Genomic DNA, 25723 nt, shown 5'->3' on the forward strand with positions numbered 1-25723 from the left:
TATCATTGGCTGAAATCACCGTAACCATAGTATGGCACTCCGAGTGTGTTTCTTACGCTGTTCTGATGTGCTGTGTAAACAAATCGATTCATTCGGTATTTGCGTCAAGGCGTAGATATACGTTTTCTCTAGCTTCTAGTGAGCAGGTTGTTTTCTGCTGATTTTATTGTCGGAGAGAGAAATGTCTTCTGCTGACAGCATGGCTGATACGGTAAGGTTCTGTATGATATCACAGACTAAACTTTACTATAATAACACTATCGAATTACGATGTCGTTTCAATGTCTATGTAACAAACTTCATTTGATGAACATTTCGAATTAATATTACATGGAACTTGGCTGGTAAAATGAAATGGCCAATCGTATTAGATGTATACGAGTTGGATATCGAGCTACTATTTCGACGTGTTGTTTCATCTCGCTTTGAAAACGTAGAGATCAACAAAGATAAAAGCGATTTGTGTTAGGAGAGAGGGAAAGACATAAACACAGAAAGACAAACAGCGACTACATGCATGCAATGGGAGAAATGAAGACTGTACGAAAGACTGTATAATAGTGGGATACTGAGAAGACAGGGAGAGAAAGAGAGAGGGGGGGGGGTGGAGAATCAATGGGCACCGACATCATGATATTGTGCATGCGACCCTGACATCCATTGATATTATCTTGCGCCCACTTTATATTTCCTTTCACAGACCAAATCTGATTCAACCAATGTGCGGTCAGGATGCTCCGCATTTTGCTGTCTACCAATCTCCAAGCCGAAGTTCTCGCGCTCTGCGAGAAGGCTTTGCCAAAGATTCCGCCGACGTTCTACCAAAGTTGTAGAATTTCTGCCACCAACAGACAACTCGCCGGAATCTCCTGGTCGACATTCACTGCAGCCACCGCAGATGAACGACGTCAGTAGTGATCAACTGACGTCATCGACCACCTTCCTTGCAACCCCGAAATCTACTCGCCGGCAGAGGTCCGACGACAACACAGATTTTGTTGTGGTTCAACACTCAAAACTACAAGGGCAGACAGAAACTAACACTAAAACCTCAAGCTCGCATATAGTGACGACATACCTTCCGGGACAGATTCCGGAAGATGTTGACTCGCCATCGCCTTCTGCTGATAAAATACAGCATGTTACCATTTTGGACAATGATGATGATCGCAAAGCTGACCTCGTCGAATGTACTGCTAGCAACCAAGTCGTGGAAAAGCAGTCATCGGTAGAATACATGCAGCAGTGTCAAAAGGATAATTTCAGACTCTGCCAGATTGCTAGACTCGTCAATACTTGCCCAGACTCATTGGTTCGCCGAAATTTGATCAGCAGCAATACCATCGGTCAGCTGATCTTTCGAGATATCATGGTTGCTATGAAGCTCTGGTCGGCTGTCTCTGGGAAGATGGCTTCCATGCTGCTAAACAACTCGGCCAAATCACTGATCATCGACGAAAAGTCGAAATCCATTTACGCCAGATTAAAGAAGCTGGTCGGTTCTCTCCGATTTAAGATGTCAGCTCTTCATGAAACCAGAGAGATACTCCACAACATTGTCGCAGCTCAATATGAATTCGAGCAAGAGCAATGCCGACATCAACTCAACGGTGAGGTTTGGGGACCAACATTTATCGATCTCGACAATGAAGAAGTCGTATTCACCAGTGCCGTTGTCCTGGGGGTACAAAGCAAGCAGCAGCAGGACAAGAATTTCACGGACTTTCAAGGAGTGACCAGGACATGCCCCAGGTCACGTGTTACGGCAAAATTTTGTGACTCTGTTGCAGCTGTGCAGGTCCTGACCAACTCGATTGTCCCTCTAGTGCAGCGGTGGGCCGAGATCAGCTGTGGCTGCATACCTCGGTATGACGAGGCTTCTAAGTCAGAAGCTCTTGACAGAGTCGCTCTTGAGTCCAATCGTCTCGACCACCTCACCAAGGGAGTGCTGCAAGGGCTCGAACGAGATCGTCATGTGGCCGAATTCGTCCTGGACGAAGTGAAAAATCTGGACATCCAGCTGGAGCAAAAACAGCGACGTGAGAATAAACGAGTCAAGAAAGGGCTTTTTGCAAACCGGAAATGTCCGCACTCCAACCGAAAAGTCGCAGACTTTTACATGGGAGCCCGCACCAAGGATAGGAGCAATGGACTCCAATTCTACCACATCCCCTTCAGGAGATTGGTAGACGTTTTGCCTCCTGTTGAGGAGGACGGGGAAAGGGATTCTGAGTAAAATGTGAAAAAAAAATGCCACAGGAGATGAGACAAGGGAAGCAAACAAACCAAACTGCAACCATACATCTGACGATTTTTTTTTCAAATCTGGCATTTGAACACAAAATCAATAGGTTGTAACCAATATCTTATTTCTCTTATTTTTCTTCTTGCTCTGCCTTCTGTAAAGAAAATTAGCAAAATTAACTGGTGCCTTTAAAAGTGATTTGTTTTTGTTGATTGAAATAAATGCTGCATTTCCTCGTTAAACTGATGCTGTTCCGTGTAGTTATCGCATTTTCAATGTAAATTATGAAAGGTAATAGGCAGATGTAAAATATTTAAGTTATAGATACATACATACGTGAGTGCGTGAGGGTGCGGGGTGTGTATATATAATGTGTGTGTGTGTTTGTGTACGCGCGCGCTTAATTGTCGTTACATTGCGCACGGAGAATGAAGAAATCTTAAAATTGAACTTTACTTCGGTGGAGTTTAAATCACGAATCATGGCGGTTTTTTTTATTAAAAGGCGATTATTTACTGAGGAAAATATTTTTGCCGAAGGACCCCAACCAGAGATTATCATTATCATCACTAGCGGAAGTGATTGACATGCACACGATGGCAAAATCAAGTGATTTATTTTGCAGGTCTTGATGGCTTGTGTTTGTGCTTCACACTGCTAACTTTTGTCTCCCTATGAGTTTGCTCATGTATACTACATGTATACAGTTGTCTTAATTTCATTTTCAAACAATGTAATGCATCACGCAAATTGCGCAAAAGATTTGACACGTAAGGGATAATCTTATTAAGAAAACAATGGATTCTCTATATCTTTTTCTTTTAAAGTCAAATTAATTAATTAATTAATTAATCTATTTATTTCTTTGTCGACAGAAAACAACACACACTTCACACTAATTAGTGACAAAAGACTAATGTAAGCGGTACAGTGTGAAAGAGCGAGAGGGTACAACGATAGCGAAACATTATAATACACCTTGTTATAACGAAACACTGTAATAAATCACCTTGGAGAACAGACTATCCGAACGAAAAATATAGTAGAGCGACGAAAATGCAATGCTTGTAATTTCTACTCCTTCTCTACTCTTTCCTCCTCCTGTACAGTTGTGATGCTAGATCAATATCATGGTGATGTTTGAAAGATATAAAAGTATATTAAACCCCTCAGTGCATAAGTTCCGAGTGACACGACCATGTTTCTACAGAATATATTACTCGGCCAGGGTTTGTTCCGATTGAGATCGACTGTCTTTGAAGCCCTGCCCCCTTCGAGGGATCTGATTATAATGGTGAGGTATAACAAGTATAGCCTTGAGACGGTCGAGTTGCCGTACGTCATTCATGCTTCTATAACTGTCTTTATTTTGTTAACATTTTCGATGCAATTACCCGGCGATATCCCCTCCTTTCTTTCTTTCTCTCTCTTCCTTTCTTTCGTTGCCAGATACGTACATAGGATATGCACAATCAGATGTGCTCCGTGTCGATGTTAATTCACTTTTGTCCTCTATGACGTAAATACGTCTGTTAAAACACACACACACACACACACACACACACACACACACACACACACCAACAAACTGGGAAACAGCAGGTGACCAATGGGAGATGATAGAGTCATCAACTAAGACCAAGGCAGAGTTTATGAAGAGAGAGAGAGAGAGAGAGAGAGAGAGAGAGAGGGGGGGAGATATAGGGAGCGAGGATTGAGAAATAGAAGATGGATGAATGAACTCAATAACATACGCGGGTCAAGATTTCCAGGAAAACATGATGAGAGACGAAGTGCTAAAGAAGTATGCGAGTATCATTAATAACTTTGTGTATTTTCATAGTTGTGTGAATGTCAATCGAGGATTACGTCTCCTCTTATGATTAGTCATTCTTGACAGATTATTGCGACACTCATACTAAATTTCTTCAAGAAAATTTTCATGAGCTATTGTATCATATTGACAGTTTGATAATAAATGACTTAAACCTCCATTGTAATAACATTACCAATTATTCTGTCAAAAAAAAAACCTGACATCAGCTCAAGATTAGTAATGTTAGATAACATTATAGAAATGTTAAGCTATACTTAGTGTAAGGAGAAAGTAACTAAAATCAATATTTAAAGGGACGATCCATACCTCAAAATATTTTGTGTGACTAGAAGTAGAAAAGTGAGAGGAGCAGGACAAGGAAAGCTTGAACAAATTATGATCGAAACAGAGAAAATTATGATTTGTTTTCAAGTTACAGTATGGTCAATCAATAAAGCAAATTCATGATGAAGCAATACACTTGGTGAGCTCACATTCCATTTGCCCTGCATGTGCATTAAAAAAAAAAATCTTCTTCTTTCCGTTATTGATGACGGCATATACTTTTGGCATGTAGGGGGTGTATAGAAAAATGTTTGCAACAATTGCCTCGGTACACGAAAGGTTTTGTTGAGCTGTTACACTACTGAGTTCAGCTGAGAATAACCTACTGTGTAATAAACTCTCTTCCCATCCCGGGCCAAACCACTTCCAGAAGTTTAAAGAAACTTAAACCTCGCCCTTATTGTGTAACCGCATTATTCTATAGAAAATGTGATGGCAGCTCTTGCACAGTACTGTATTCCTTTGGTCGTCAACTCTAACAGCAACTGTTCAACTCCCTTTTCTTTAAGGCAGATCGAACTGAAGACAACGGTAAAAAATAAAAAATGACATAAAAAACCGAAAAGTAAGCCCGAAACAAAATACAGTATGCCGCCCATGGTGCATCATGCGCTCACGTTACCCTTTTCCCGCTGAGCATAAGTATCGTTGGTGGCGCTCTTGATTAAGACCAAACTGAGAACAAATTCATCCATCTGTATACAAACGCCAGCTTGTCCACACATTCCCATCCCACCTCCTAACCCGTTGCTGTAATCTGTCCCGACCATCACCATCACCAACATCATCATCATCATCAACATCATCATCATCTTCGGAAAGCGATGTCGCGTGAGGAAGAATAACAGGGCTTGTTGTCTTAGCATGCTGTGATAGCCCGTTGGAAGTAGGTTGGGCGTGCTCAGGAGTACGCCAAGCGTGAAAGATGCCGTTGGCCTTTCGATCCGGCGAGTCGCATTTCCTGTGCACTGAGGTCTTCAAAACTATATAAGGCTGTCAGAAATACAGACGAGTCCCACAGTCAGTAAAAGAAGTCTAGCACGGAAATAGTATGCACAAGGTACTTTCACTTGATATGGACATATGGAATAGTTAGAGCAGCCACTATCAAAATTCAAAGGGCATTTCCATTCCATGTTCAAGTTGACTTTATAAATGCCATAGAGTAAAGAAAGAAAACTAAAAACAATGTCTTGAAACAGAGCAAAAGTAAGAAACAACTGCGTTTTTTTTTTAAAATACATGTTTCCGTGTTTCAATTAAATTGAGTCACAATCACCATAATAATGTAGATCAGGCCGTCGTCCTTAGAAAAATCCCTCTATATAGTACTGAAAAAAATGCAGTTCAGTTTTACTGCATAAATGGCACTAGAAAACTATAATTTTCCTTGATGTTATAGCGTTGAATTACGGAATAACTTGATACAAGGTATGAAGATAAATATGTAAGCCTATCAAAAAGGGAATTGTCAGTTGGTAACCTTATCAATCACATCATCTGATTTTATTGTGGCGGATACTATAGCAATAGACCTACACTGTAACATTAATATTCTATTGGTAATAAGGCATGATAATGTTCGTTTTGACTTCACTGTCATGACGCTCAACTGTAGCACAGGATGGGCCTAGGTTTATCCTTGTCAACGATGAAAAAAAAAATCGTCATGACGGTTAGCAGTTAACACGTGCAAACGAGACAAAGCTTATGTGGTATAAACAACTGACGGTGAATGACACGCGCGGATCGAAACAATATGCGAGAGCGTATAACATCCACGAGATACATATCACCGTTTACTTTTACAGTATATTATTTCAGTGGTCATAATCTGTATGGTGTGCACGGATCCCGCAAAGGTCATGTGGTACGGTGACTGCTATCATCCAGTAGGCAATATTGCACGCGGATGAGGGCATGATCAACCACAGAAATATAAGAATTACTATGATCTCTTTGTTTGTTTTCTTACTTGTCTTTCTATGTTTGTATGTTTGTTTCCGTCTTAATAAAGTGAGAAATGTTTCTTTGTGTTCATGGTGTTCAAGGAACGTTAGTGGAAAAGAAATGTTCTGTTGAGACATGACACGAAGTTTACTTTTTCTTATGATATACCTTAACAAAGAAAAAACAACAATCTACATGCATCGTACAGACTAATAGGTGATAGTTATGACAATTTCAGACAGTCAAAAATTCTTCCAATGAAAAGTGGATTTGAGTTTATCTGTGACTTTTTAAAAGTATTTATACCTACTTTATGAACTAATTTCATAATTATACCTGTATATTACAATCAAGTTATAATTGTTACGTTGAATTACATTCAATTTCGAAGTTATTATTATCAGAGCAAGATTGTACTCGTCAAGTTTATCGATACATCTATATGTGTATCTATACATCAGTCTTTAATTTCTCTTGCGAAGGGCCATACCATGGCACAGCTATATAGCATATGAACATCACTGTCGGATACTCGCTATTCCCTGCTATTATTGCATTTCTATATAGAGTGTTTCAGATTTTGCGAGCAGTGACACTAATTATTGTCATCCGCCTTTAGAAATATGATTAAAATATGACAGTAGCTGATATTAGATATTGTTGCATTTTGATATACTTTATCAAGTTGAGATTCAATGGGCTCTTGTCGTTCCATCCCATGATGCAATGCGAATGACGTCTATCACGATAACGAGAAATGGCTGTTATGTCCTTCGTTCGGCCTGTATTTGTATTGATCGCGATATAGGACGTGAGTCTAAATACCATTGCACCGATCAGCCAGTTGTACGCGGCATCTCATGTTTATGAAAGCTGTATCAACATCACAATCATTAGGGGAGGCCATCCAATATGCCGTCAGAATTTATGTTCTGTTATAGCATATCCTGATATACCAGCGATATATACATCAAAGCAGGTTTATTGTTTAAGCTTCGCTGCGTGATAATATTATTATTTTATGTACTCCTGCCGACTCTCTGGAAATATACGACTATCAAAATCTGGCCCTGCCAGGATGTTCCACAGTCAAATTTAATCATTCTCTTAAATCCATGCTCTCTTTAAACTATTTCAACTTCAAAGCGGATACTAAAAACAAGAAAAAAATGCGTATTAGATGTGTAATTCATGACAAACCGCAAGGAAAAGAAACAAGCAAAATAACACAAAAACACTAAAATGAAATCCTTTCAAACTGCACAAATCTTTAATAAGGCCTAAAGATAAAACAAACTACATCTGTGTACTAACAAAATAATTACAGTATAGGAATATTGCGATCAAATAATACCAGTGTACTAAACATCAGGGTAAATCCGTAATCTCTCTTTTTTTCAACCATTATACTGCTACTCTGCAACAACATGACAACAACAGCAAAAAAAAAAAACAAACAAACAAACAAACAAACAAACAATAACATGCGGGCCTGCTATTATACAGGGCGGTGTTGTAGACAGAACGTATAGTAAAGAAAGGATATGGAAGCATAAAAAAACTAAAACATTCTAGACACTTACCTCATCAGGCAGTTCACTCATCTTTCCTGGATAAGGATGAATCAGGAAAAGAACACAATCGGATGAGAATCGTGTGACTCCACTCATTTGACGCCGATGACACTCAATGCAAATTTGCAGTGACGTTTTGTCGACAATTCAATTCACTCAATGAATATTTAGTGGAAATTAACATCAGAGACTTCGCGCTCTTCGGAACAGGGGAACTGGTTTGCGACATTATCCAGGAAGCATAAATGCTGAAAATGCATCAAGATAAGTGGATAATAATGTTGTTTGAAAAAAAAAATCCTTTGGAGCAAATTCCAAGTGAAATTTGAACAAATTAATCACCTGACCAAATGTTGCCATATACATTTCTTTTGATGCCAAGGTAAATTAATGTAATCAACTGATAAATTCGAATATGTATAAAATTCTAAACAAAACCTCTTTGGATTGAATTGATTTTGATTAGAACGAGAACCAGGTTATACATTATAAGGAGGAAATAATATCTGGTAGGCTGATGTAGCCTATGGTTCTCTTTCCGTGAACCTGCAGTGTGGCATTGTCGTATATGGTACCTCCATAATTATCATTATGCAATTCTTGTTAAATAGTTAAGTCTATTCCACTTCAATAATGTTCTTTCAGTATCGGTAAATATGTTCAAAACTATTTGCAAAAGTGAAAACCGTTTACAAATCTGATTGCAACTTACTGTTTACGAACCCTGATTGATGCTGATGACGAATTCGCTACGTTCGCAAACATTCCGGCCGCTCAATTATCTACCCCTTAAACGAGTCACAAAATGAATGCATATCTGTAGCCCAAGAAGGCTGAACAAAAAGTTCTGAACAGGCATGGAAGTATTTCTTGCTTCAGAGAGGACCGTCTCTAACTACTGTATGGCCTATTTAAAGCGAACATCAGAACAAAAAAGTTTGAATATGACAACCATTGCATAAAAGCAATAGTCTTAAGTAAGATATTACAGGTTTACAATAAGTGAGAGTTATGAACTTATGGCTTACGTTGCTTGCTGACAGCACGACGTGAAGAGGTTGCACCATGGTTAGCTGCCTTAGAGTTGTTCATGACTCCTTTGTCAGATGTGGCGCCTCTCCGTGTGTACACTTAGGCACTTGCTGCTTTGAAAATCGCTCTTGGAGTTAAGTGCACGCCTACGAGACTGTTGCTCTGACGTCGAGCAGAGGGGTTTTTGGCCGATGCATCACAGCGTCCTCAGTTTTACCACCCTGGACCTCCTATCCTTCGTGGAATCTAATAGCTCGTAGTGACTATGAGAATACCCGCTAACTGTGTCACGACCGCGGGACATCTGCCGCCCGAACGCGCCTGTTACTTTATGGCGTTTCACGTTTCTGCAAGACCGGGGATAAATCACCGCATCGCAACACTCGTACTCGAGCGTCACGTGAAAATTTTCCGAGAATTATGCCGATGCGCTTTAATAGGTACTTAGAAAGATGAGACGTTGCCCTCACGATATTAAAGCTCAAGTACAGTATACTTTCGACACTCTTGGGGATTTCAATTCTCCACACATTTCACATCAGATGTAGATCATCAGATCAATATATATATATATATATTTTTTTTTTTTGGGGGGGGGGGGGCAAAACGAGTTTTTGGCCCCCCCCCCAAAAAAAAAAAAAGTTCCCCCTGCAACAAATAATTAATCAATTGTTTAAAGACCAAAATGAACAATAAAGGCACTTTTCTTGTCTACAAGTTGTCAATTTCATAACTTAAAATGCGAAATTTTCGCCCAGTTAGGGGCGAAAATCCAAACACGTTATTAATATACATTGTCTATACACCAATATTTACTTATGAGTAAATTTAGTGTATAGATGGTAGCTTCGCGTCCTCGAGTGTGCCCCCTGAAACATACCTTTAGTAAACCTTACATTTTCCCTTTCTTCTATGCTTTTTAGCAATATAAGAATAATTTTTATTGCTCGAACAATGCGATCACGTTTAAGCTTTTAATAAATACATTTCAGACGAATGGCAAAGTGAAAGTGGCTCGCTCGCTCTGCCCGTACTTATAGTAAAATGAACAGTTTTCATAAGTTATGATTATAGTCCTTCCCAGTGATTTTTACTATGTTTAATCCCTAGAAATTTGAATTAAAATGTTCTGTAAACGCGACTTTTATACTCTGTTTCCACAAAAAGTCCCTACCGTGATACCCCCTCCCACACCCTCATCCGCTCGGTCGCAACGCTCCCTCGCCGAGGATCTCACACCGTCACATAATAATCGTAGTCCTTCAAACTAAGTTTTTTTCGTCATGTTTACTTCCCTAGAAATTTGCTTTTAAATGCTCTATAAACGCGACTTTTGTACTCTGTTTTTACAAAATGCCCTACCATGGGAGGGGGGCATCCCCCCTCTCACACCCTCCCCCCGCTCGGTCGCTTTTTTTTCACTATGTTTAATTTCCTAGAAATTTGCTTTTAAATGCTCTATAAACGCGACTTTTGTACTCTATTTTTGCAAAAAGGCCCTACCCCTACTTTTTTTTTTTTTTAACAAAAAGTCCCTACCCCTACCCCCGCTCGGTAGCTTCGCTCCCTCGCCGAGGATCTCACACCGTCACAATGTGCCCCCTCGAGATTTTGCCCCCCGTTGATGGCAACGTAACGTTTTGGTGATATTTGTGATCAGACAAAGAACTAGAAAGCTTGCAAAATTATCGTAAATCTATGATGTTACTCACAGCATTTGACTCACATAACCGTATTCATGTTAGGGGCGTTTAGATTAAAAAAGAAAAAAAAATCTGCAGATTTATTTTCTTCCTGAATCACCAAATCAAACGCGAACTAAAGATCAGCTTCACTGCATATCAGTCATTTACATCATAGGCGTCTTCTCTTATAGAATAGAACAAACTGTCTCGAAGTACATTTTTGTACTTTGCCCAAATACCAGCAACACTGACATCTTTTATATCCTGATATTTCGATGTATGCGTCTAACCCTCCTTAATGTTCCCGTCCCATCCCCACACTCCTTTAATGGAGGGGAAATGACAGTGTCTTCCATGCAGTCGAGATGACATAAATTATGACTGAATATGTTACAGTCAGGCCATATAAGTATCATAAAAGGTACGAATACAGGTCTCAAATGAATCAAGATAGTCAAATTATTTAGGAAAAAAAATACCTTAAAAAAACCGCGCAGGAACATACTTAATTCAATAACCTCTTTTTTATACACCGTGCTGGTAGAATGTTATCTCGCCTGCATCTTTATTTGTAACAAATCATGTTGTTGTTGCTGTTGCTGTTGTTTATTAGTAGTGGTTGTTGTGGTCCACGGTGTTAATGTTGTTTCTGTTGTTGTTGTTGTTGTAGAATTGTTCGTCTGTATCAAGCCAATAAGGACACTTTCAAACTCTTTGGCTGTTTTCTACGATTGAAAGAATTATAGTCGTTATATACAGTATCCGAGATGTGATCCGAAAGTCACAAGAAGCACGAGCAGTGCGTCAGAATTAGCCAGAAAAGCTGCGTCAGAAATACATAATCCTATTTATCTTTCTCTAACAATGATATGTGTATATTATTTCAGAAATATTACAACACGCGTTGCTGTATGTGTCAGAAGTACATACTAGGTAATCCGATTTATTGTACTTTAGCAATAATAGGATTATCGTGGTTTTTTTTAATATCCCTGTGTATAGGAGCAGAGACTAGTATGCGTTACTGTTCTAGAAGTAGATAGTTTGTCATTATCGCTGTCTTATTTACACACACACACACACACACACACACACACACACACATACACGCACACACACACACACACACACACACACACACACACACACACAAATGCCCACGAAATTATCATTAAAAACTCCCGGAGCAACGACACACTGAGGTGGGATGGGTGGGGCTCTATACACTGCCTCTTTCGAACGCGGCGGAAAAGGCTGAGTGAGACATTCAGTGACACCCCGCCTGATGATACAGCAAGCAAACGTATCGAGATTGACGTTCAATGAAAACTCCTGTCTATAGGTTCAGTGACCTCAGGACAGGTGTAATATAGGTTTTCCCGGTCAATTTCACACTTTTGTCATTCAAGTTCCTAATCCGAGCATTCAATTTCACGCATTCCACGCTCGCAGCACTGAACCAGCAATCAAATTCAAAATCTGGTCATTCGAATTCACTATCGGAGCATTTAAATTCACTATCGGAGCATTCAAATTCACTGTCGGAGCATTCAAATTCACTATCGGAGTATTCAAATTTAAGAGAGGAGTACGCATTTCAGCAAAGAGCATTCAAATTCATGTCAAGCTGGCGACGGAATCTCGTCGGTCATTCAAATTCGTGAATAGGCAACCATGTTCCAAATAGCTGCATTCAATTTAAAAGAAGGTCGGAATTTAGTTAGTTTAGGGCTGTATGTGCGTGTCTTTTTCATTTAGCTTTGAATATATCGAGATTTATGATGAATATTATCTATTTTGCAGTAGAGGTCCACCTGTTCATGGACAAATATGAACTCGGGCTTCACGAAAAGGAATATACAGGCACATGTCCCTCTGATAGGACGTAAAATGAAGGTACCATGTGTGACAGAGTCACAACTCATGAAAATATCCCACTTCATTCATTTATCGCAAAGACCAGAGTGTTTAACCCGGTGAAGTGGTCGCACCTTACATTGCCTTATATCCAACTGGACCCCATAGAGACCAGCTATTGCAGCCATCTTCTTAGATGAAAAATGCAACAAACAAACAAACAGACATTAGGCATTGTATGCCTACAGACAAGCATGATACGGAAGGTTGACAAAAAAGCAATTTCAACTAAGCCTACATTGAAACTGATAACATGAACATTAAGTTGTTTATTGCTATCTTATTGGTTTACTTTTGCGGGACTATTATGTGAGGTCATTGTGTGTCATTTTGTCTTTAAATGATAATGCATTACCATTATGTGGCTAGTGTTTGGGCGTTGTCAGCATGCATGCAGTATCATCAAGAAATATGATTAGATTGTCGTGTTGTTTGGATGCACTGCTGACTGGACCTTACAATTTAGAATTTTGTAAAATGAAAAACAAAGACAGAGAACAGAAAAACAATGTAGAACCTTTAAACAATAATAATTACACTATATGCAAGCATTCATTGGTTGTGTATGCCATTTCTCCTTTCTTAAAAAGTCTACTCCATTTTCCTCGTTAAATTGATCGCACGAATGTTGATAGGAACTTGATCGCCTGAAAATGAAAATGAACGCTCGATCCAAACAAGCTCATCGGGACTAGGTCATGACTAACGCGTGAATTTGAATGCACGAGAAGGAAATGCAATGCTCGCATTTGGAAATTGAACGCCCAATCGTGAATTTGACTTCACAAAAACGAACTTGAACGCCCATAAACGAAATTGATCGCTCGGATTCTGAATTTGAATGCCCGAATATTTCTGCGTGCGTGCGCTGTGTGAATTTGAATGCACGTTAAATGAATTTGAATGACCAAAGTATGAAATTGACCGGGAAAAACTATAATATACGACTTTATCATACACCGGTCGTTCGCCTCGACTTCCCTGCTGACGATGAAAAAGTGTCATCGTCCCCATGACTTCACACGAACTGATGAACGACGTAATCACATTGGGGTTCTTCAAAACTTATGTTATATAGGCCGTCATCAATGACACATTATGGACACTTTGTTTCTAGTATGCGCCAGAGGTAAAAATAGAAGTAACGTCAGGTAACTTTGTGAGAGGTGTTGTTTTTATTGATTTGTTTATTGTTAACATTGGTGTTATTTCCGATATTTTTTTTATCATTATCATTATTATTAGTGGTGATGCCGGGTGGAGCAGTAGGCCTAGTAGGCCTAGTAGTAGTAGTAGTAGTAGTAGTAGTAGTAGTATAGTAGTAGTAAAGTATTAGTTAGTAGTAGTAGTAGCTGTAGTATAACTATAATGTCTATAGAAGTTTGACAAAATATAAAGTCTTTATCCAATCATTTGATTTACGACAACAGTCATACTAACTATGATATAGTGCCAGATTGCCTATTTCCACGCATATTATACACAACTTAATTTTGAATTATAGGGCCCTACTTCATACGTCTGTAATTTCTTCGGTAAATGAACAGGCGCAAAGAACTCCAAGCAATAGCTATTCGCGATTTAAGATCTATTTTGTATCTCTCTTTTTTTTTTCTCTCTCTCTCTCCATCTCTATTGAGCCAAGTGAACTGGAGTAAAGCTAGGCATCACAACACAACATAATACGGTATTGAGATGCAGTGGCGTCATGCTATCAGAATGTTGTGTTCTCGAACGTGAATACATACACCAAATTGAAGTGAATTACGCATGCGCAGTCTTGCCAACAATCCATAGATGTCTGAATGTACTAGATGGCGAAGATAGAACCAAAGATACTGAACGTTTGATATTTCTGTACACGTGTATCATTATGTATGTGGATACGTACAATGTATGTATTATCAAGGAGCTTCACAGTTTGAAGCTCCTTGGTATTATCACCTTGTTAATCATTCTACCATGCTCCCAGGTGGGACCATTCAAGAATAAAATCCACAATCGTAATTATCATTATCATCAATCATTATCACTATCATTATACAATAGCCCGGCAGTGATATAGCCCCAGTACCAACGTATGCACCTACACCTTCTGTTTAGTAATAATAATGATGATAATAATGATAATAGAGAGACTCTTATAAAGCGTTCATTCTCCCTAGAACAGAGTACATTATGTATCACGTTACAACAGAGTAACTAGTATCTCAGGATCATCTTATAAAACATGCTGCCTACGGAACTAAAGAGAATCTGGGCAGAAAGACACATCGCAGACCGCGCTTGAATAGAATTTACAAGCTATAGTAGGGATAATGTGAATTTTTAGGAGGGAGAGAGAGCTCAGAGAGGGAGAGAGAGGACTGAAGAAAATGGATGATTTCACCCCCGCGGTGAGGCGAGACCTACATGCCTTCCATAATTATGGTTCTATTTCTATGGACATGCTATTTCGGCGCAGCTAGCTAGAGCAGCGAGCACGCTGATCGATCACACTCAAAAGCACTGCCTGGAACAGCTGAACAACTATCGTAATCGTCCGTAGGACTTCTCGGTGGTTCGGTTTTCCATAGATCTCCTACGTACGTACGGCCGGTACGGATACGCATACTGTGTAAAACACCGTGTAACTGCGGCGACACTTTCCTGTTTGTGACGTTACGGCAAATTGCAGTTCAATGTGCTAAGTTTAGCGTAATATGGCTGCACAACAAGGGGTCTTATTGCTTAAAAGACAGCTCCAAGGTAATTCAGCCGTATCTCTTAGTTGCCTCAATGTGTTAAACGTGTCAGTTCACCTTTGAGAGAAACTGTTAGCTGTCACGTAGTTTGAATGAGTGTTGTGCAGCGTAGGAATGGTACAGTGAGGCTTGTTCACCATTTATTGTGCGAATGAGTTATGCGTAGAGTAATGCGACCTGTGTGATGCATGTTGCGCCCTTTGTTCGAAGGCAAGGAAATCGGGCTCGATATCGAAACAAAAACAGAAGATCGGATACATTGTCTTTACGAGTAGATTACATATCCTCACTGATTACCGCAATTCAAATCAATTTGACAGTCTTGCTTGCATGGTATCGTTTATTGAATTGTTCGTAGAAGGAGCGTTATGTGAATGAATATGATGTGATTCAGACTGTAGAACATAGTGTAAACTTAGTGTTGTGTTGACGTGCTACCGTCATTCGTAATGTAGCTAGAGTCTAGTATTATTAGTAACGTTTATACTCCTAGTCCTACTAGATCCCTATATATAGTAGTCTATCTCATCATGATCTTAAAACGTGCCTGGTACCAAGGGTATCCTAGTCAAGTTACATAAAGCCAAGCCATGATTTGTTAGGGCAACCCATAACAAGATGGGCAACAAAATATGAACCAGGAAACAAAAACGATGAATACTTGGCTGTTTGTGGTCTAGTCAGATCAAGCTGGTCCAGTTCAATGTGGAGAGTGGTGTAACAATTGGTTAGACCCAGAGACCCTTTTCTTGTGCTGTTTTTGTTGTAGATGTTTTGTTGTTTGTTTGTTGTTTTTTTTGAGGGGGTGGGGGCGAGAAGCTTCATAATTATGTTTAGACTGAAACCCAAGGAAACTACATTATAGCTTGACATTGGTAACTTCACTTGCATCTTACATGTTATTGGAATGTGAAAAAAAAGAAGAAATAAACAAACCAAACACAGTGAAATTGAATTGTTGCTTGGTCAGTGAAATAGGTGATGCCCATTCTTTCAGGTGGTTTTCTATCTATTCAATAACTCTCTCATTATGAAAGGGATGATATAGTTTTGGTTGAGATGGGGATTCAGGTTTTATTATTTTTTTTGAGAGAGAGAGATATACTCTAGATGTCTAATAAGGAACCATTTATGAGATATGAAAAAGCATACAACTCTAAGGGGAATTCTAAGTTTATTTGATGAAAGTTGGTTTTGAAATAGCTGATATCCAAGTACAAAGTGGTCCTAATAGAAGGTGGGTCCCACCATTTACATTGTACATGTATAAGGACCTCTTTGTTTTGGATATCTCTGCCATTTCAAAACCAATTTTCATCAGATGAACTTTGAATTCCTCATAGAACTGTCTGCTTTTTCATATTTCATAAGAGGTTTCTCATCTCACAAAAAAAAACCAACAAAAACAAAAACCTGGAAACCTGAAGCCCCATCTCAACCAAAACCATACCATCCCTTTAAACTCTGTCACAGGTTAGTCAGCAGGTGTGTGCATCATTTACTAGAATATGTATGCATGCATGAACCAATACTGATATTAATGCCGTAAGGCTGTATATGACTGTTAGAACTGAACTGCCAAGAAAAATGTAATAAACAAAACAATGGTTAAGTCTTCAAATTAATGTACATTGTATATCAATATGGATTTTAAAGAGAAAGCTGCCAACTTATAGTAAATGCCATCACAGTGACTCAAGGTAAATCATGCAAGTGCTTGCACAGTTGCAGCCACGTCCCTAGATGTAAGATGCTTAACAGATGCACCCAGATAACAAAATTTAGATTTGAGATATGTTTAAATGTCCAATATTGATTCTTTAGAACTTTATTGTTTCTTTCTACACTGTAGTAGCATTTAATGAATTATGGCATAAGGCTTGATTTTTAATGCTTGATTAATGATTGACAAATAAGTGTATATTTCATCATTCATTTATTATTCATTCTATCATTTTTTTTCTCCCTGAAACACATTGTCGTGTACAAATTGTCGCAAACACAAACTAATTTTGATATACATTTCATTTTGTAATGCCAACATCAAAACGATATCATTCATTTCTGAAAAGTATTTCTTTAGTAATACGGGTACCAGAATTTCAACACATGGCTTGAGTATGACAGGGCAATAGACAAGATATTACACTTTGAGAAAAATATTATGGAGGTCAGGATGTAAAATGTAGTGTCAGAGTGAGTTCTGAAGCATTTCCTTTCTTATGCTAAAACTCTGAAACACTTCGCTATTCTACAGAAGTAATTTTGCGTGATATGGGTAGAGTTCATTTCGAAAATGATAATGGGAATTACAGTAGTGGTTTCTTCTAAAGATTTAGGCATTATGATATGCACAGATGTCTTGATATCAAGTTTGTCTTTTGAGAGACATGATTGTAAGGCCTTTTTAAACTGGTTTTAGATATACACGAATACACATAGAAAGAAGGAAGTCAACTTAAAATTACCTTGAAGTCTACACTAATCACTATAATTTGATAAAGAGCTGTAGAGCTATTTGAAGGAAATCGCATGCCACTGCAATCTTTTCCCATACGCTGCTGCTCATTCTTGTCATAGTTCCTGTCTGTCCACACTATAATTTGTTTGTTTGTTTGTTTGCTTATGTTTACCTTTCACTGCATCTCGAACAGATCTGAGGAAGCAGCCTGTGAGTGGGTTCTCGGCAGGCCTGATAGATGACGATGACATCTACAAGTGGGAGCTGCTGGTCATGGGACCACCTGATACATTTTAGTGAGTCATGAAATTGGCTTCACCTTGGTGCATTACTCAGGAATATTATTATCAGCTATGTACATGTTTGTGTTTTAATGATAGAAACGATGAGAGTGATGATAATGATAACGGGTTTAATTGTAAGTAATGATGATGATGATTACCTCTGCCAAGGAGATTATGTCTTTGGCAGTGTTGGTTTGTCTTGTTTACAAATAACTCAAAAAGTAAGAATGGATTTGGAAGAAATTTAAAGGAAAAGTTAATAATATGACACAAAGAACAGATTATTAAATTTTGGTAATGACCTGGACCACCATCTGGATCCAGGAACTTTTATGATTTTTTCTTAAGGATATCAAACGTTGGCAAATAGAGCCAATAAATGAGGGAGTTCAAGCTGCGCATATTTGAAATGTGCATGTGCGCACTGTGCACACACTTAAGGCGTGACATACAGGAAGCCGATGAGGTAGACTCTGAGACACTTGAAAGGCTTTTTATATATCATTTGCATAATGGACGATTTTCAGCATGTGTGTATGGGTGGAAATGAGCTGTTTGGTGGAGGTCCGCACTCTCAAAATGCTTTTCTAATTATCAATCTATTATCCTTTAAACCAGTTAGTGCTTGAATTATATTGTAGTGTTGGAAATAGTAATTATGCACTTACTCATTACTTACGTGTAATGTAGTTTAGTTTTCTACTCTTCAGTTCCTTTCACTTCTTTCCTCACTAGCTAGGCTGACTTTTTGCTCTTCCCCTTCCTTCTAATCCTAACATAAAGTATACCTCTTTTTTTTTTGTTAGTTTGGTCCTTCTTCATACTGTTGCATTAGAGTTATTCTTTCGTTTGGCTTCACATATAATATGTACTTGGAGTCCGTCATCCTATATTTAGTTGAAATTCATCTTTTTGATCCATGCTTTGGCAATCATATGCTTGAAACGTGTATGTTGCATGATGTGGATCATTAGTTGTGGAATCAGTTACAAAAAACCAAAAAAAAAATGATACTATCATGTGTGGTCATTGATTTCAATTGATACAAACAGTGTGTAGATGCCATGTTGATAATCAGGCTGAGATACATTGACCACACTACAATGGAAAATATATATGCATGGCTCGACACTAACTTTTTCTTTTGGTGGCCCGATTGGGCCAGCAACACCATATTCTTTCCTTTAAAAATGGTGGCCTGGCATCTATTTCTGGTGACCCTGGGCCACTGGGCCACTGCTAATGTCAAGGCCCTAATATATGGATGCAAATATGTGAGTGACTAAAGCAAAGAAGGCATAGTTTCTCATCATTGCAGTCTGATGTCCAACACTCTGCGGTAAATTTATATGGTTGCAACTATTTCCTTTGTCAGTGGATAATGCGCACTGCAGATCTTGATGGTGTATTCTGTATTCATTTCTACATGATGTCGAACTCTATTCGTAGTTTGATTCTTTTATTTCATTCTTTATTCTGTCCCCTGCAGTGAAGGAGGATACTTCAAGGCTCACCTGATATTCCCCAAGGACTACCCAAATAAGCCGCCCAAAATGAAATTTGTCTCAGAGATCTGGCATCCGAACAGTAAGTGTGATTCGAAAAGGCTAGCTTTTAAAGGACAAGTTCACCTTCATATACATGTGGATTGAGTGAAGGCAACAATGTTAGTAGAACAAATCATTGAAAATTTGGGGAAAATCCGACAATCCGTTCAAAAGTTATGAATTTTAAACATATCTGTGCAATCACTGCTGGGGGAGAAGACTACTACAGTGTATGATGTCACATGCGTACAACGATATAAGGAAAATAAAAAGAGAATTTCACAAAACTTGACTTTTTTGATAAAGTGCACATTTCCTTGACTTGTTAGTGACTTATGTTAGGGGTAATATTATTCCCCCTGACTTCTGAAAGAGAGAAGTCAAGTGTTCTTATATTGTGTGAGAAAAGTGAGAATATTTTGAATTTTCTTTATACTTTCTTTATATAGTTGTACTCATATGACATCACAAGCTATAGTAGTCTTATCATCCAGCCATGACTGAGCAGAAACTTCAAAAATTCATAACTTTTGAACGGATTGTCCGATTTTCCTCAAACTCTCATTGATGTGTTCCACTAAATATTGCTGCATTCACTCAACCCACATGTCTTTGAAGGTGAACTTGTCCTTTAATACTGTTCTTTCACGCTATGCCATACGTATACCCAGAGTATCCCATATACAACCCCCCCCCCCCAAAAAAAAAAAAAAAAAAAAAAAAAAAAAAAAACTCTGGTAATGCAAAATGTAGGCCTGTTGTAGGTATTTGAATTATAACAATGTGTATTAAGTGTATTGAAATTGTAATGCATGAAGAATTAATTCTACAATAAGCAGTGTGATGAAATTTTTAGTGGGGGCATGAACCCTGAGTTCATTGGTTGACTTTATATGTGATGAAGTTTCTGCAGTATTTGTCTCAGTTCATATGACAATATATGTTACTTTAGAGATAACAAAATACATTTAATAGATAAAAAGAATTATGATGCAGCGAAATGTGCAATGTTTGTAGAAGATGCATACAGTGTAGATTAGTGTTTTGTTTTTTGTTATGAAAAATTTCTAAGGTGGTCCTTAACTCTGGTATTTTTCCTTCTCTCTCTCTCTCCTCTTCTTCTCTTTCTCCTCCTGTCCTTCCATCCAGTTGACAAAGATGGTGATGTGTGCATTTCAATCCTACATGAGCCTGGTGAAGACAAGTGGGGCTACGAGAAACCATCAGAGCGATGGTTACCGATCCATACGGTGGAGACAATATTGCTCAGCGTCATCTCTATGCTAGCAGACCCCAATGATGAATCTCCCGCAAATGTCGATGCTGCTGTGAGTACAGTTACCCATGACATGCTTAAGACCATGTAGAATTTCCGCACTTATGTGTTTGAAAAGGAACTGTTGGAAACAATTACTTTTTTCCTGACCAAACCAAATGTGAAAGCATCTCTTTCTGACCACCCCACCCAAAAAAAAAAGAAGAAAAGACTAGAGTAAAAACAAACAAAGGAGGGGGAAAAGTTGAATTTTTACAATGTTCTATTGACTAAAAACTTTAGACAGGTTTTACTGTGTTAAACATTTTACAAGGTAGTTGAAAGGTTTAAGACTGATATTAGTACAGATAAAATTACAACAAAGTATTTTACTTCAAACTGTGTATATCCTTTTGCAGAGTTTTATGGCCATTTCCTCAAAGTTTCCATGGCCACCTGATGCACGATTTTGCTCTGCTCAGTTGATAATGAATGGCACGTTTTCTGTTTATTGTGATGAGGAATTCTGTGTTGTTTTTAATTTTGATCCTCAATTGAATGATATTGAGGGCAGAGGTGAATGAAGATATCCCTTACACATTACATGATATGAATTTGTGTACCTTTTGAAGAAGCCGTCACCTTAAAAAACAATTGACCCATTGAGGACGAGTCCCGAGTATACTCGGGCGGGTGTCTATGGGAAATGCGTGTTGTAGCAAAATCAAACCGTCCTCAACGGGTTAACTTAATAAAACTAGTAAAAGCCATGAATCCATCACTCAAATTGTAATAGAGTTCAACTCCATAAAATATATGAGTATTTAAATGTTGTCTCATCTTAATAGATACAACTTTGTATTTTGATCAATATTAAATTGTAGCAAATTTTTTTTATTTTGTATAAGGAGGACTAGACATTTTCAGTTTAAGGAAAATGTTGGCCAGATCATACCTTAGATATTTTGTGGACATGTTGAAATTTCTGGCAGAGAAAGCTCAAAATAGCTGCCAGTTTACAAATAAAATCACATACAGAGCAGCACTCACAATTATGAATATTTGTTCATTCACATGAGCAAGAAACACTTGTATGTGCTTTTAACCTATTGATCGAGAAAATGTTATGTCCATGCATACCATCAAAATTCTTTCATTATCATTCAAACCATGTTGAAAGTTTCACTGATTGAAACTTTTACTGCATTACTTCCTTTTCAAACATCTCACCATTCAATGCAAATTTCTGTGTTGAAACGATTATGAACCAAGCAGAAATGGGCAAATAATGATTTGGAGGAAAACGTCCTGGCTGAATCATAGTTGCGAATGCCCTTTTTTTTACCATAAATTCATGTATCCGCATTGAGTATATGATGTATGACAATGTACAATGTATGTGTATTTTTTATTTTTTTCTTCTTTTTTTTTTTGCAGAAAGACTGGAGGGCAGACTACCATGGGGCCTTCAAGAGGCGGGTGAAACAGTGTGTGAGAAAAAGTCAGGATATGATGTAAAACTCCAGAATCTTTATATTTTTTTTCCAGCCCTATGGTGAGTGTTAGCAGAATCTGATTTGTTTCATCCTAACCACTCTATTTCAATGCAGATATATTTGTCAGCTCCTAAATGTTTATTTAATTCTATTAAGAAAGTCAGTACTATTCACCAGTAGATATCCATTGTAAGACAGTGCATATCCTGTTGCCTAATGCTTTTACTATGGACTTCTGTCATCGCAGTCAGCAAATTTAACTTCCTCTACCAAATTTGGCCTTGACAGAAGAATGCCAATGCTTCCTTTAACTGTGAAGGGCCACTTTCATGTAGGTATATATGCACCATGCCCATTATTGCTGGTTATGAAGGGAGAAGATATGTTAATATTGTGACATCAAGCACCATTGAGTTCAATATTCAAAATTTGCTCTTGTTCCCTGCCTTATCCATTTCTTATCGTAATGCCAGTAGTCATTCAGTTAGGATCTATTCAAATGGTACTACTTCTTAAATGTTAAAGCATGTCTGTTTTCCTTCAGTCATTTGATATATTTATCCCTCTTCATGCACAATTGGGAGTATTTTGATGATGATGTACCGTATTAGGGAATGTTTCATTTCATATCCAGGTCACTAAAATTCTTGTGGTGATATGATTGATGAACAGGCAATCACATAATGTTAGATACATGTATTTTAAAGACCCAGTAGCATTTAGAAACGTGATCTGATTGAATTGATCTTCATTCACAGCCCACCGAAGTATGTTAAAAAAACAAGAATGGCACCCATCAGCGAATATGTGCATCAAAACATATCGTCACTGGGGTGACAAGACTTTGTATCTGAAATTTTGGTGAAAATACTTTTTTTGGATTAATGGTCAGATAATCAGTGAAGTGATGTCCTGTCCAAATCCTAGCTCTTACCCCAAAAAATGAAGCTACCATAGCATGGTAAAGGAAAGGCTCTCCCATTTGATACTGTGCTTTGGTGGCCATGTTTTTTTGCTCTCCTGAACATTTGACATTTTGTAGATACGAGGTCTTGTCGCCCCAGCGATGATATGCTCATCACTAACAGTCGACTCCACTTGAGATTCTTCAGCTATGGTTATGCTTACATAGAGATCTGTGAAAAACCTGTACACAATTCGTTACAGAGATTCTCGAATATATTCAAGCTTTCCTGGCCTTATCACTCCATGGTATCCCCACACTATCGGGTCTTTGATCCATCAAGTCAGACAACCTCTTATTTGACCTTCTGAAGACGGTCCCAAGAAAGATACCATGGTATATATTACCACCAACAAAAGATTGAACTTTTTTCAAGCGATGCTGAAACTCAAATTCCTACAAGTTCAAATGGTTTCTTATGGCGTAGGAGGAGCAATTCCTGTGATGGAGTGGCCACGAGCATGTATTATTTGTGTAGGGCTCATCATTCATTGATTTCTCCCAGGCATTCTGCAGGGATTTGTCCCATGCATAGCTCCACCATGTGTCACAGAGGGCATAAAGCACAAAGCATCTGAACCAAATGCACACAGCAAGTTTTATCTGCAATCTTTTGGGCCCTCTAACTCAGACAAGATCTACTTTTGGTTCATATGGGTGTTCAGAATGTCAAGGAATGTGTTGCATCAAACAAGAAAAATGACACAAACTATCGATCTTTTGCTGATGAGGGTGTGCTGCCATCCTCCCTTGTGATAGTTAGTCAGAAGAAAGCTACATCTGGGTCACCTGAAGATTGACATGTTATCCAAAACGCCCTCATTAATGTTGACTATTTGTTTAATGTCCATTTTTTCTCCTTTGCCTCTTTTTTTTTCCAGATATGTATGTCCTGTGTGTACAAAGGAAGACAGCTTTGAGAGAGGAGGAAGACAAGTATGGCAGTACCCAAGAGGAAGTGTTGGGAACCAGTTAATGGAATGTTGACTGGACCTGTCTACTCGTCACCCTAGAGACTCTGAAACCAGGTCTGGTTATCGTCATCAGTGTTTGGATTTTTTGTTTCTGTTTTTGGTTTTTGTCTATGTTGTTGAATAAACATTTTCTTATATAGAATATGTAGTGTGTTTATCCAGATTGTGACAAAAAAAAGAAAAGAAATGAAGACAACAACAAGAGTGACACTGATAGAATGAATGGAAGAGTGCAAGGATTAGTGGCACTAGGGAGTGTGTATATTCCGAACCAGCGTGACAGCAGCCCATGCCAAGTAGTACTCGTCGTTACCCCCCACTCCAAAACTTGTATAGACAGTAGTGTACTTCACACGATTTGAAGGACGTGTCTACACTATCCATGGCACCAATTTTTTTTTCCCGCATGTTTTGAGAGAATAGTGGTAGTTCGGAAAAAAAAAAAAAATTTAGAAATCCTTAGTTGGTGCTTAATTTTGCAGTTGCCACTGTGAATTTGCAGTGGACATTTCCAGCATCTGTAAGCAGACAGACAGACAGAAGCTTTTTCAAGAAAGCATGTGCAAATGAAACCCAGCTTGTGTGTCATATCACATTGTATTTGTCTATAAAGTAGCCATTCTTCTTTTGAAGATTGATTGGCAGGGATCATTCACAGATGGCTTGTGCCACTTGTTCTGCTCATTCATCAGTTTGTGCGAAGTCCTTGATTTAATCAAATTGTATCTAAAGAGCTGCATCTGAATCATGGGCAGATAATATATCACATATTGCTCGTACAGCATTGTAGATTTTCACTTCATTGTGGACTGCCCCCGCCCCCCCCCCCCCCTGCAAAAAAAAAAGAAAGGATAGAGACATGATAGAAGTTGTTCATACAAAAGCAGAGGATGTGATACTCACTTTGACAACATCTTAGATCATGACGTTATGCTCAAAGATTACACGACCACTGACAAACGCTTGGAGAAGGATTTTGAGTACACGACTGAATCTTTGATGCATCAGAGCTTTTTTATTAGCTTTTGGAGTGATTGCATGGAACCAGGTGACTTGGCTGCTTCATACTTCTATCCTCAGTCTGTTTATGGAGTGGCAAAGTTTACATTTTGCATGATGCAACTACTATATGTGAACTGATGTGATTGAAATGTAGTAGTAAGAGGTAAGAGAAATAGATATCAATGATTTCTTTGTTTTATCCCCTCTTTGTTTTCTTTGACGGCAAGAAAAACCCTGTACGGTTGTATGTCAGACTCACATGCTAGGAACGGGAGTTTCAAAATGCTGGAATTTTTCACCAGAACCTGCAATATCCAGTGTCCTCTGAAACGGAAACCTTCTGCCAATGTGATAACCTTTCATGCTCTTATACACTGTATATTCCCTGATGGTCAGGAGAGATATGTGGGTGCATATTGTGGGGTCTCTCCG

At 38.5% G+C, this 25723-nt stretch overlaps 1 protein-coding gene across 1 annotated transcript; it reads left to right on the top strand.

Moving 5' to 3' along the window:
* The first annotated feature begins 15168 nt into the window (after positions 1 to 15168).
* Positions 15169 to 24328, top strand: LOC139711997 (ubiquitin-conjugating enzyme E2 G1-like). The gene is made up of 6 exons (XM_071623842.1): positions 15169 to 15312; positions 17963 to 18065; positions 19543 to 19640; positions 20750 to 20928; positions 22293 to 22410; positions 24197 to 24328. The coding sequence occupies exons 1-5, from the start codon at positions 15267 to 15269 to the stop codon at positions 22371 to 22373; spliced, it is 507 nt and encodes a 168-aa protein (XP_071479943.1). The 5' UTR covers positions 15169 to 15266; the 3' UTR covers positions 22374 to 22410; positions 24197 to 24328.
* The last annotated feature ends 1395 nt before the right edge of the window (positions 24329 to 25723 follow it).

This window comes from Diadema antillarum, unplaced genomic scaffold (genome assembly GCF_040938485.1).
Source record: "Diadema antillarum isolate AM-2024a unplaced genomic scaffold, OU_Dant_1.0 scf00000040, whole genome shotgun sequence".
Classification (NCBI taxonomy): Eukaryota; Metazoa; Echinodermata; class Echinoidea; order Diadematoida; family Diadematidae; genus Diadema; species Diadema antillarum.

What these genes read in the sequence shown, in the direction of transcription:
- LOC139711997 (XM_071623842.1), top strand. Translation starts at nt 15,267, where the DNA reads ATGGCTGCACAACAAGGGGTCTTATTGCTTAAAAGACAGCTCCAAG. An exon ending in AGAGATCTGGCATCCGAACA is followed by an intron (nt 19,641 to 20,749) that starts GTAAGTGTGATT and finishes CCTTCCATCCAG; the next exon opens with TTGACAAAGATGGTGATGTG. An exon ending in CCGCAAATGTCGATGCTGCT is followed by an intron (nt 20,929 to 22,292) that starts GTGAGTACAGTT and finishes TTTTTTTTGCAG; the next exon opens with AAAGACTGGAGGGCAGACTA.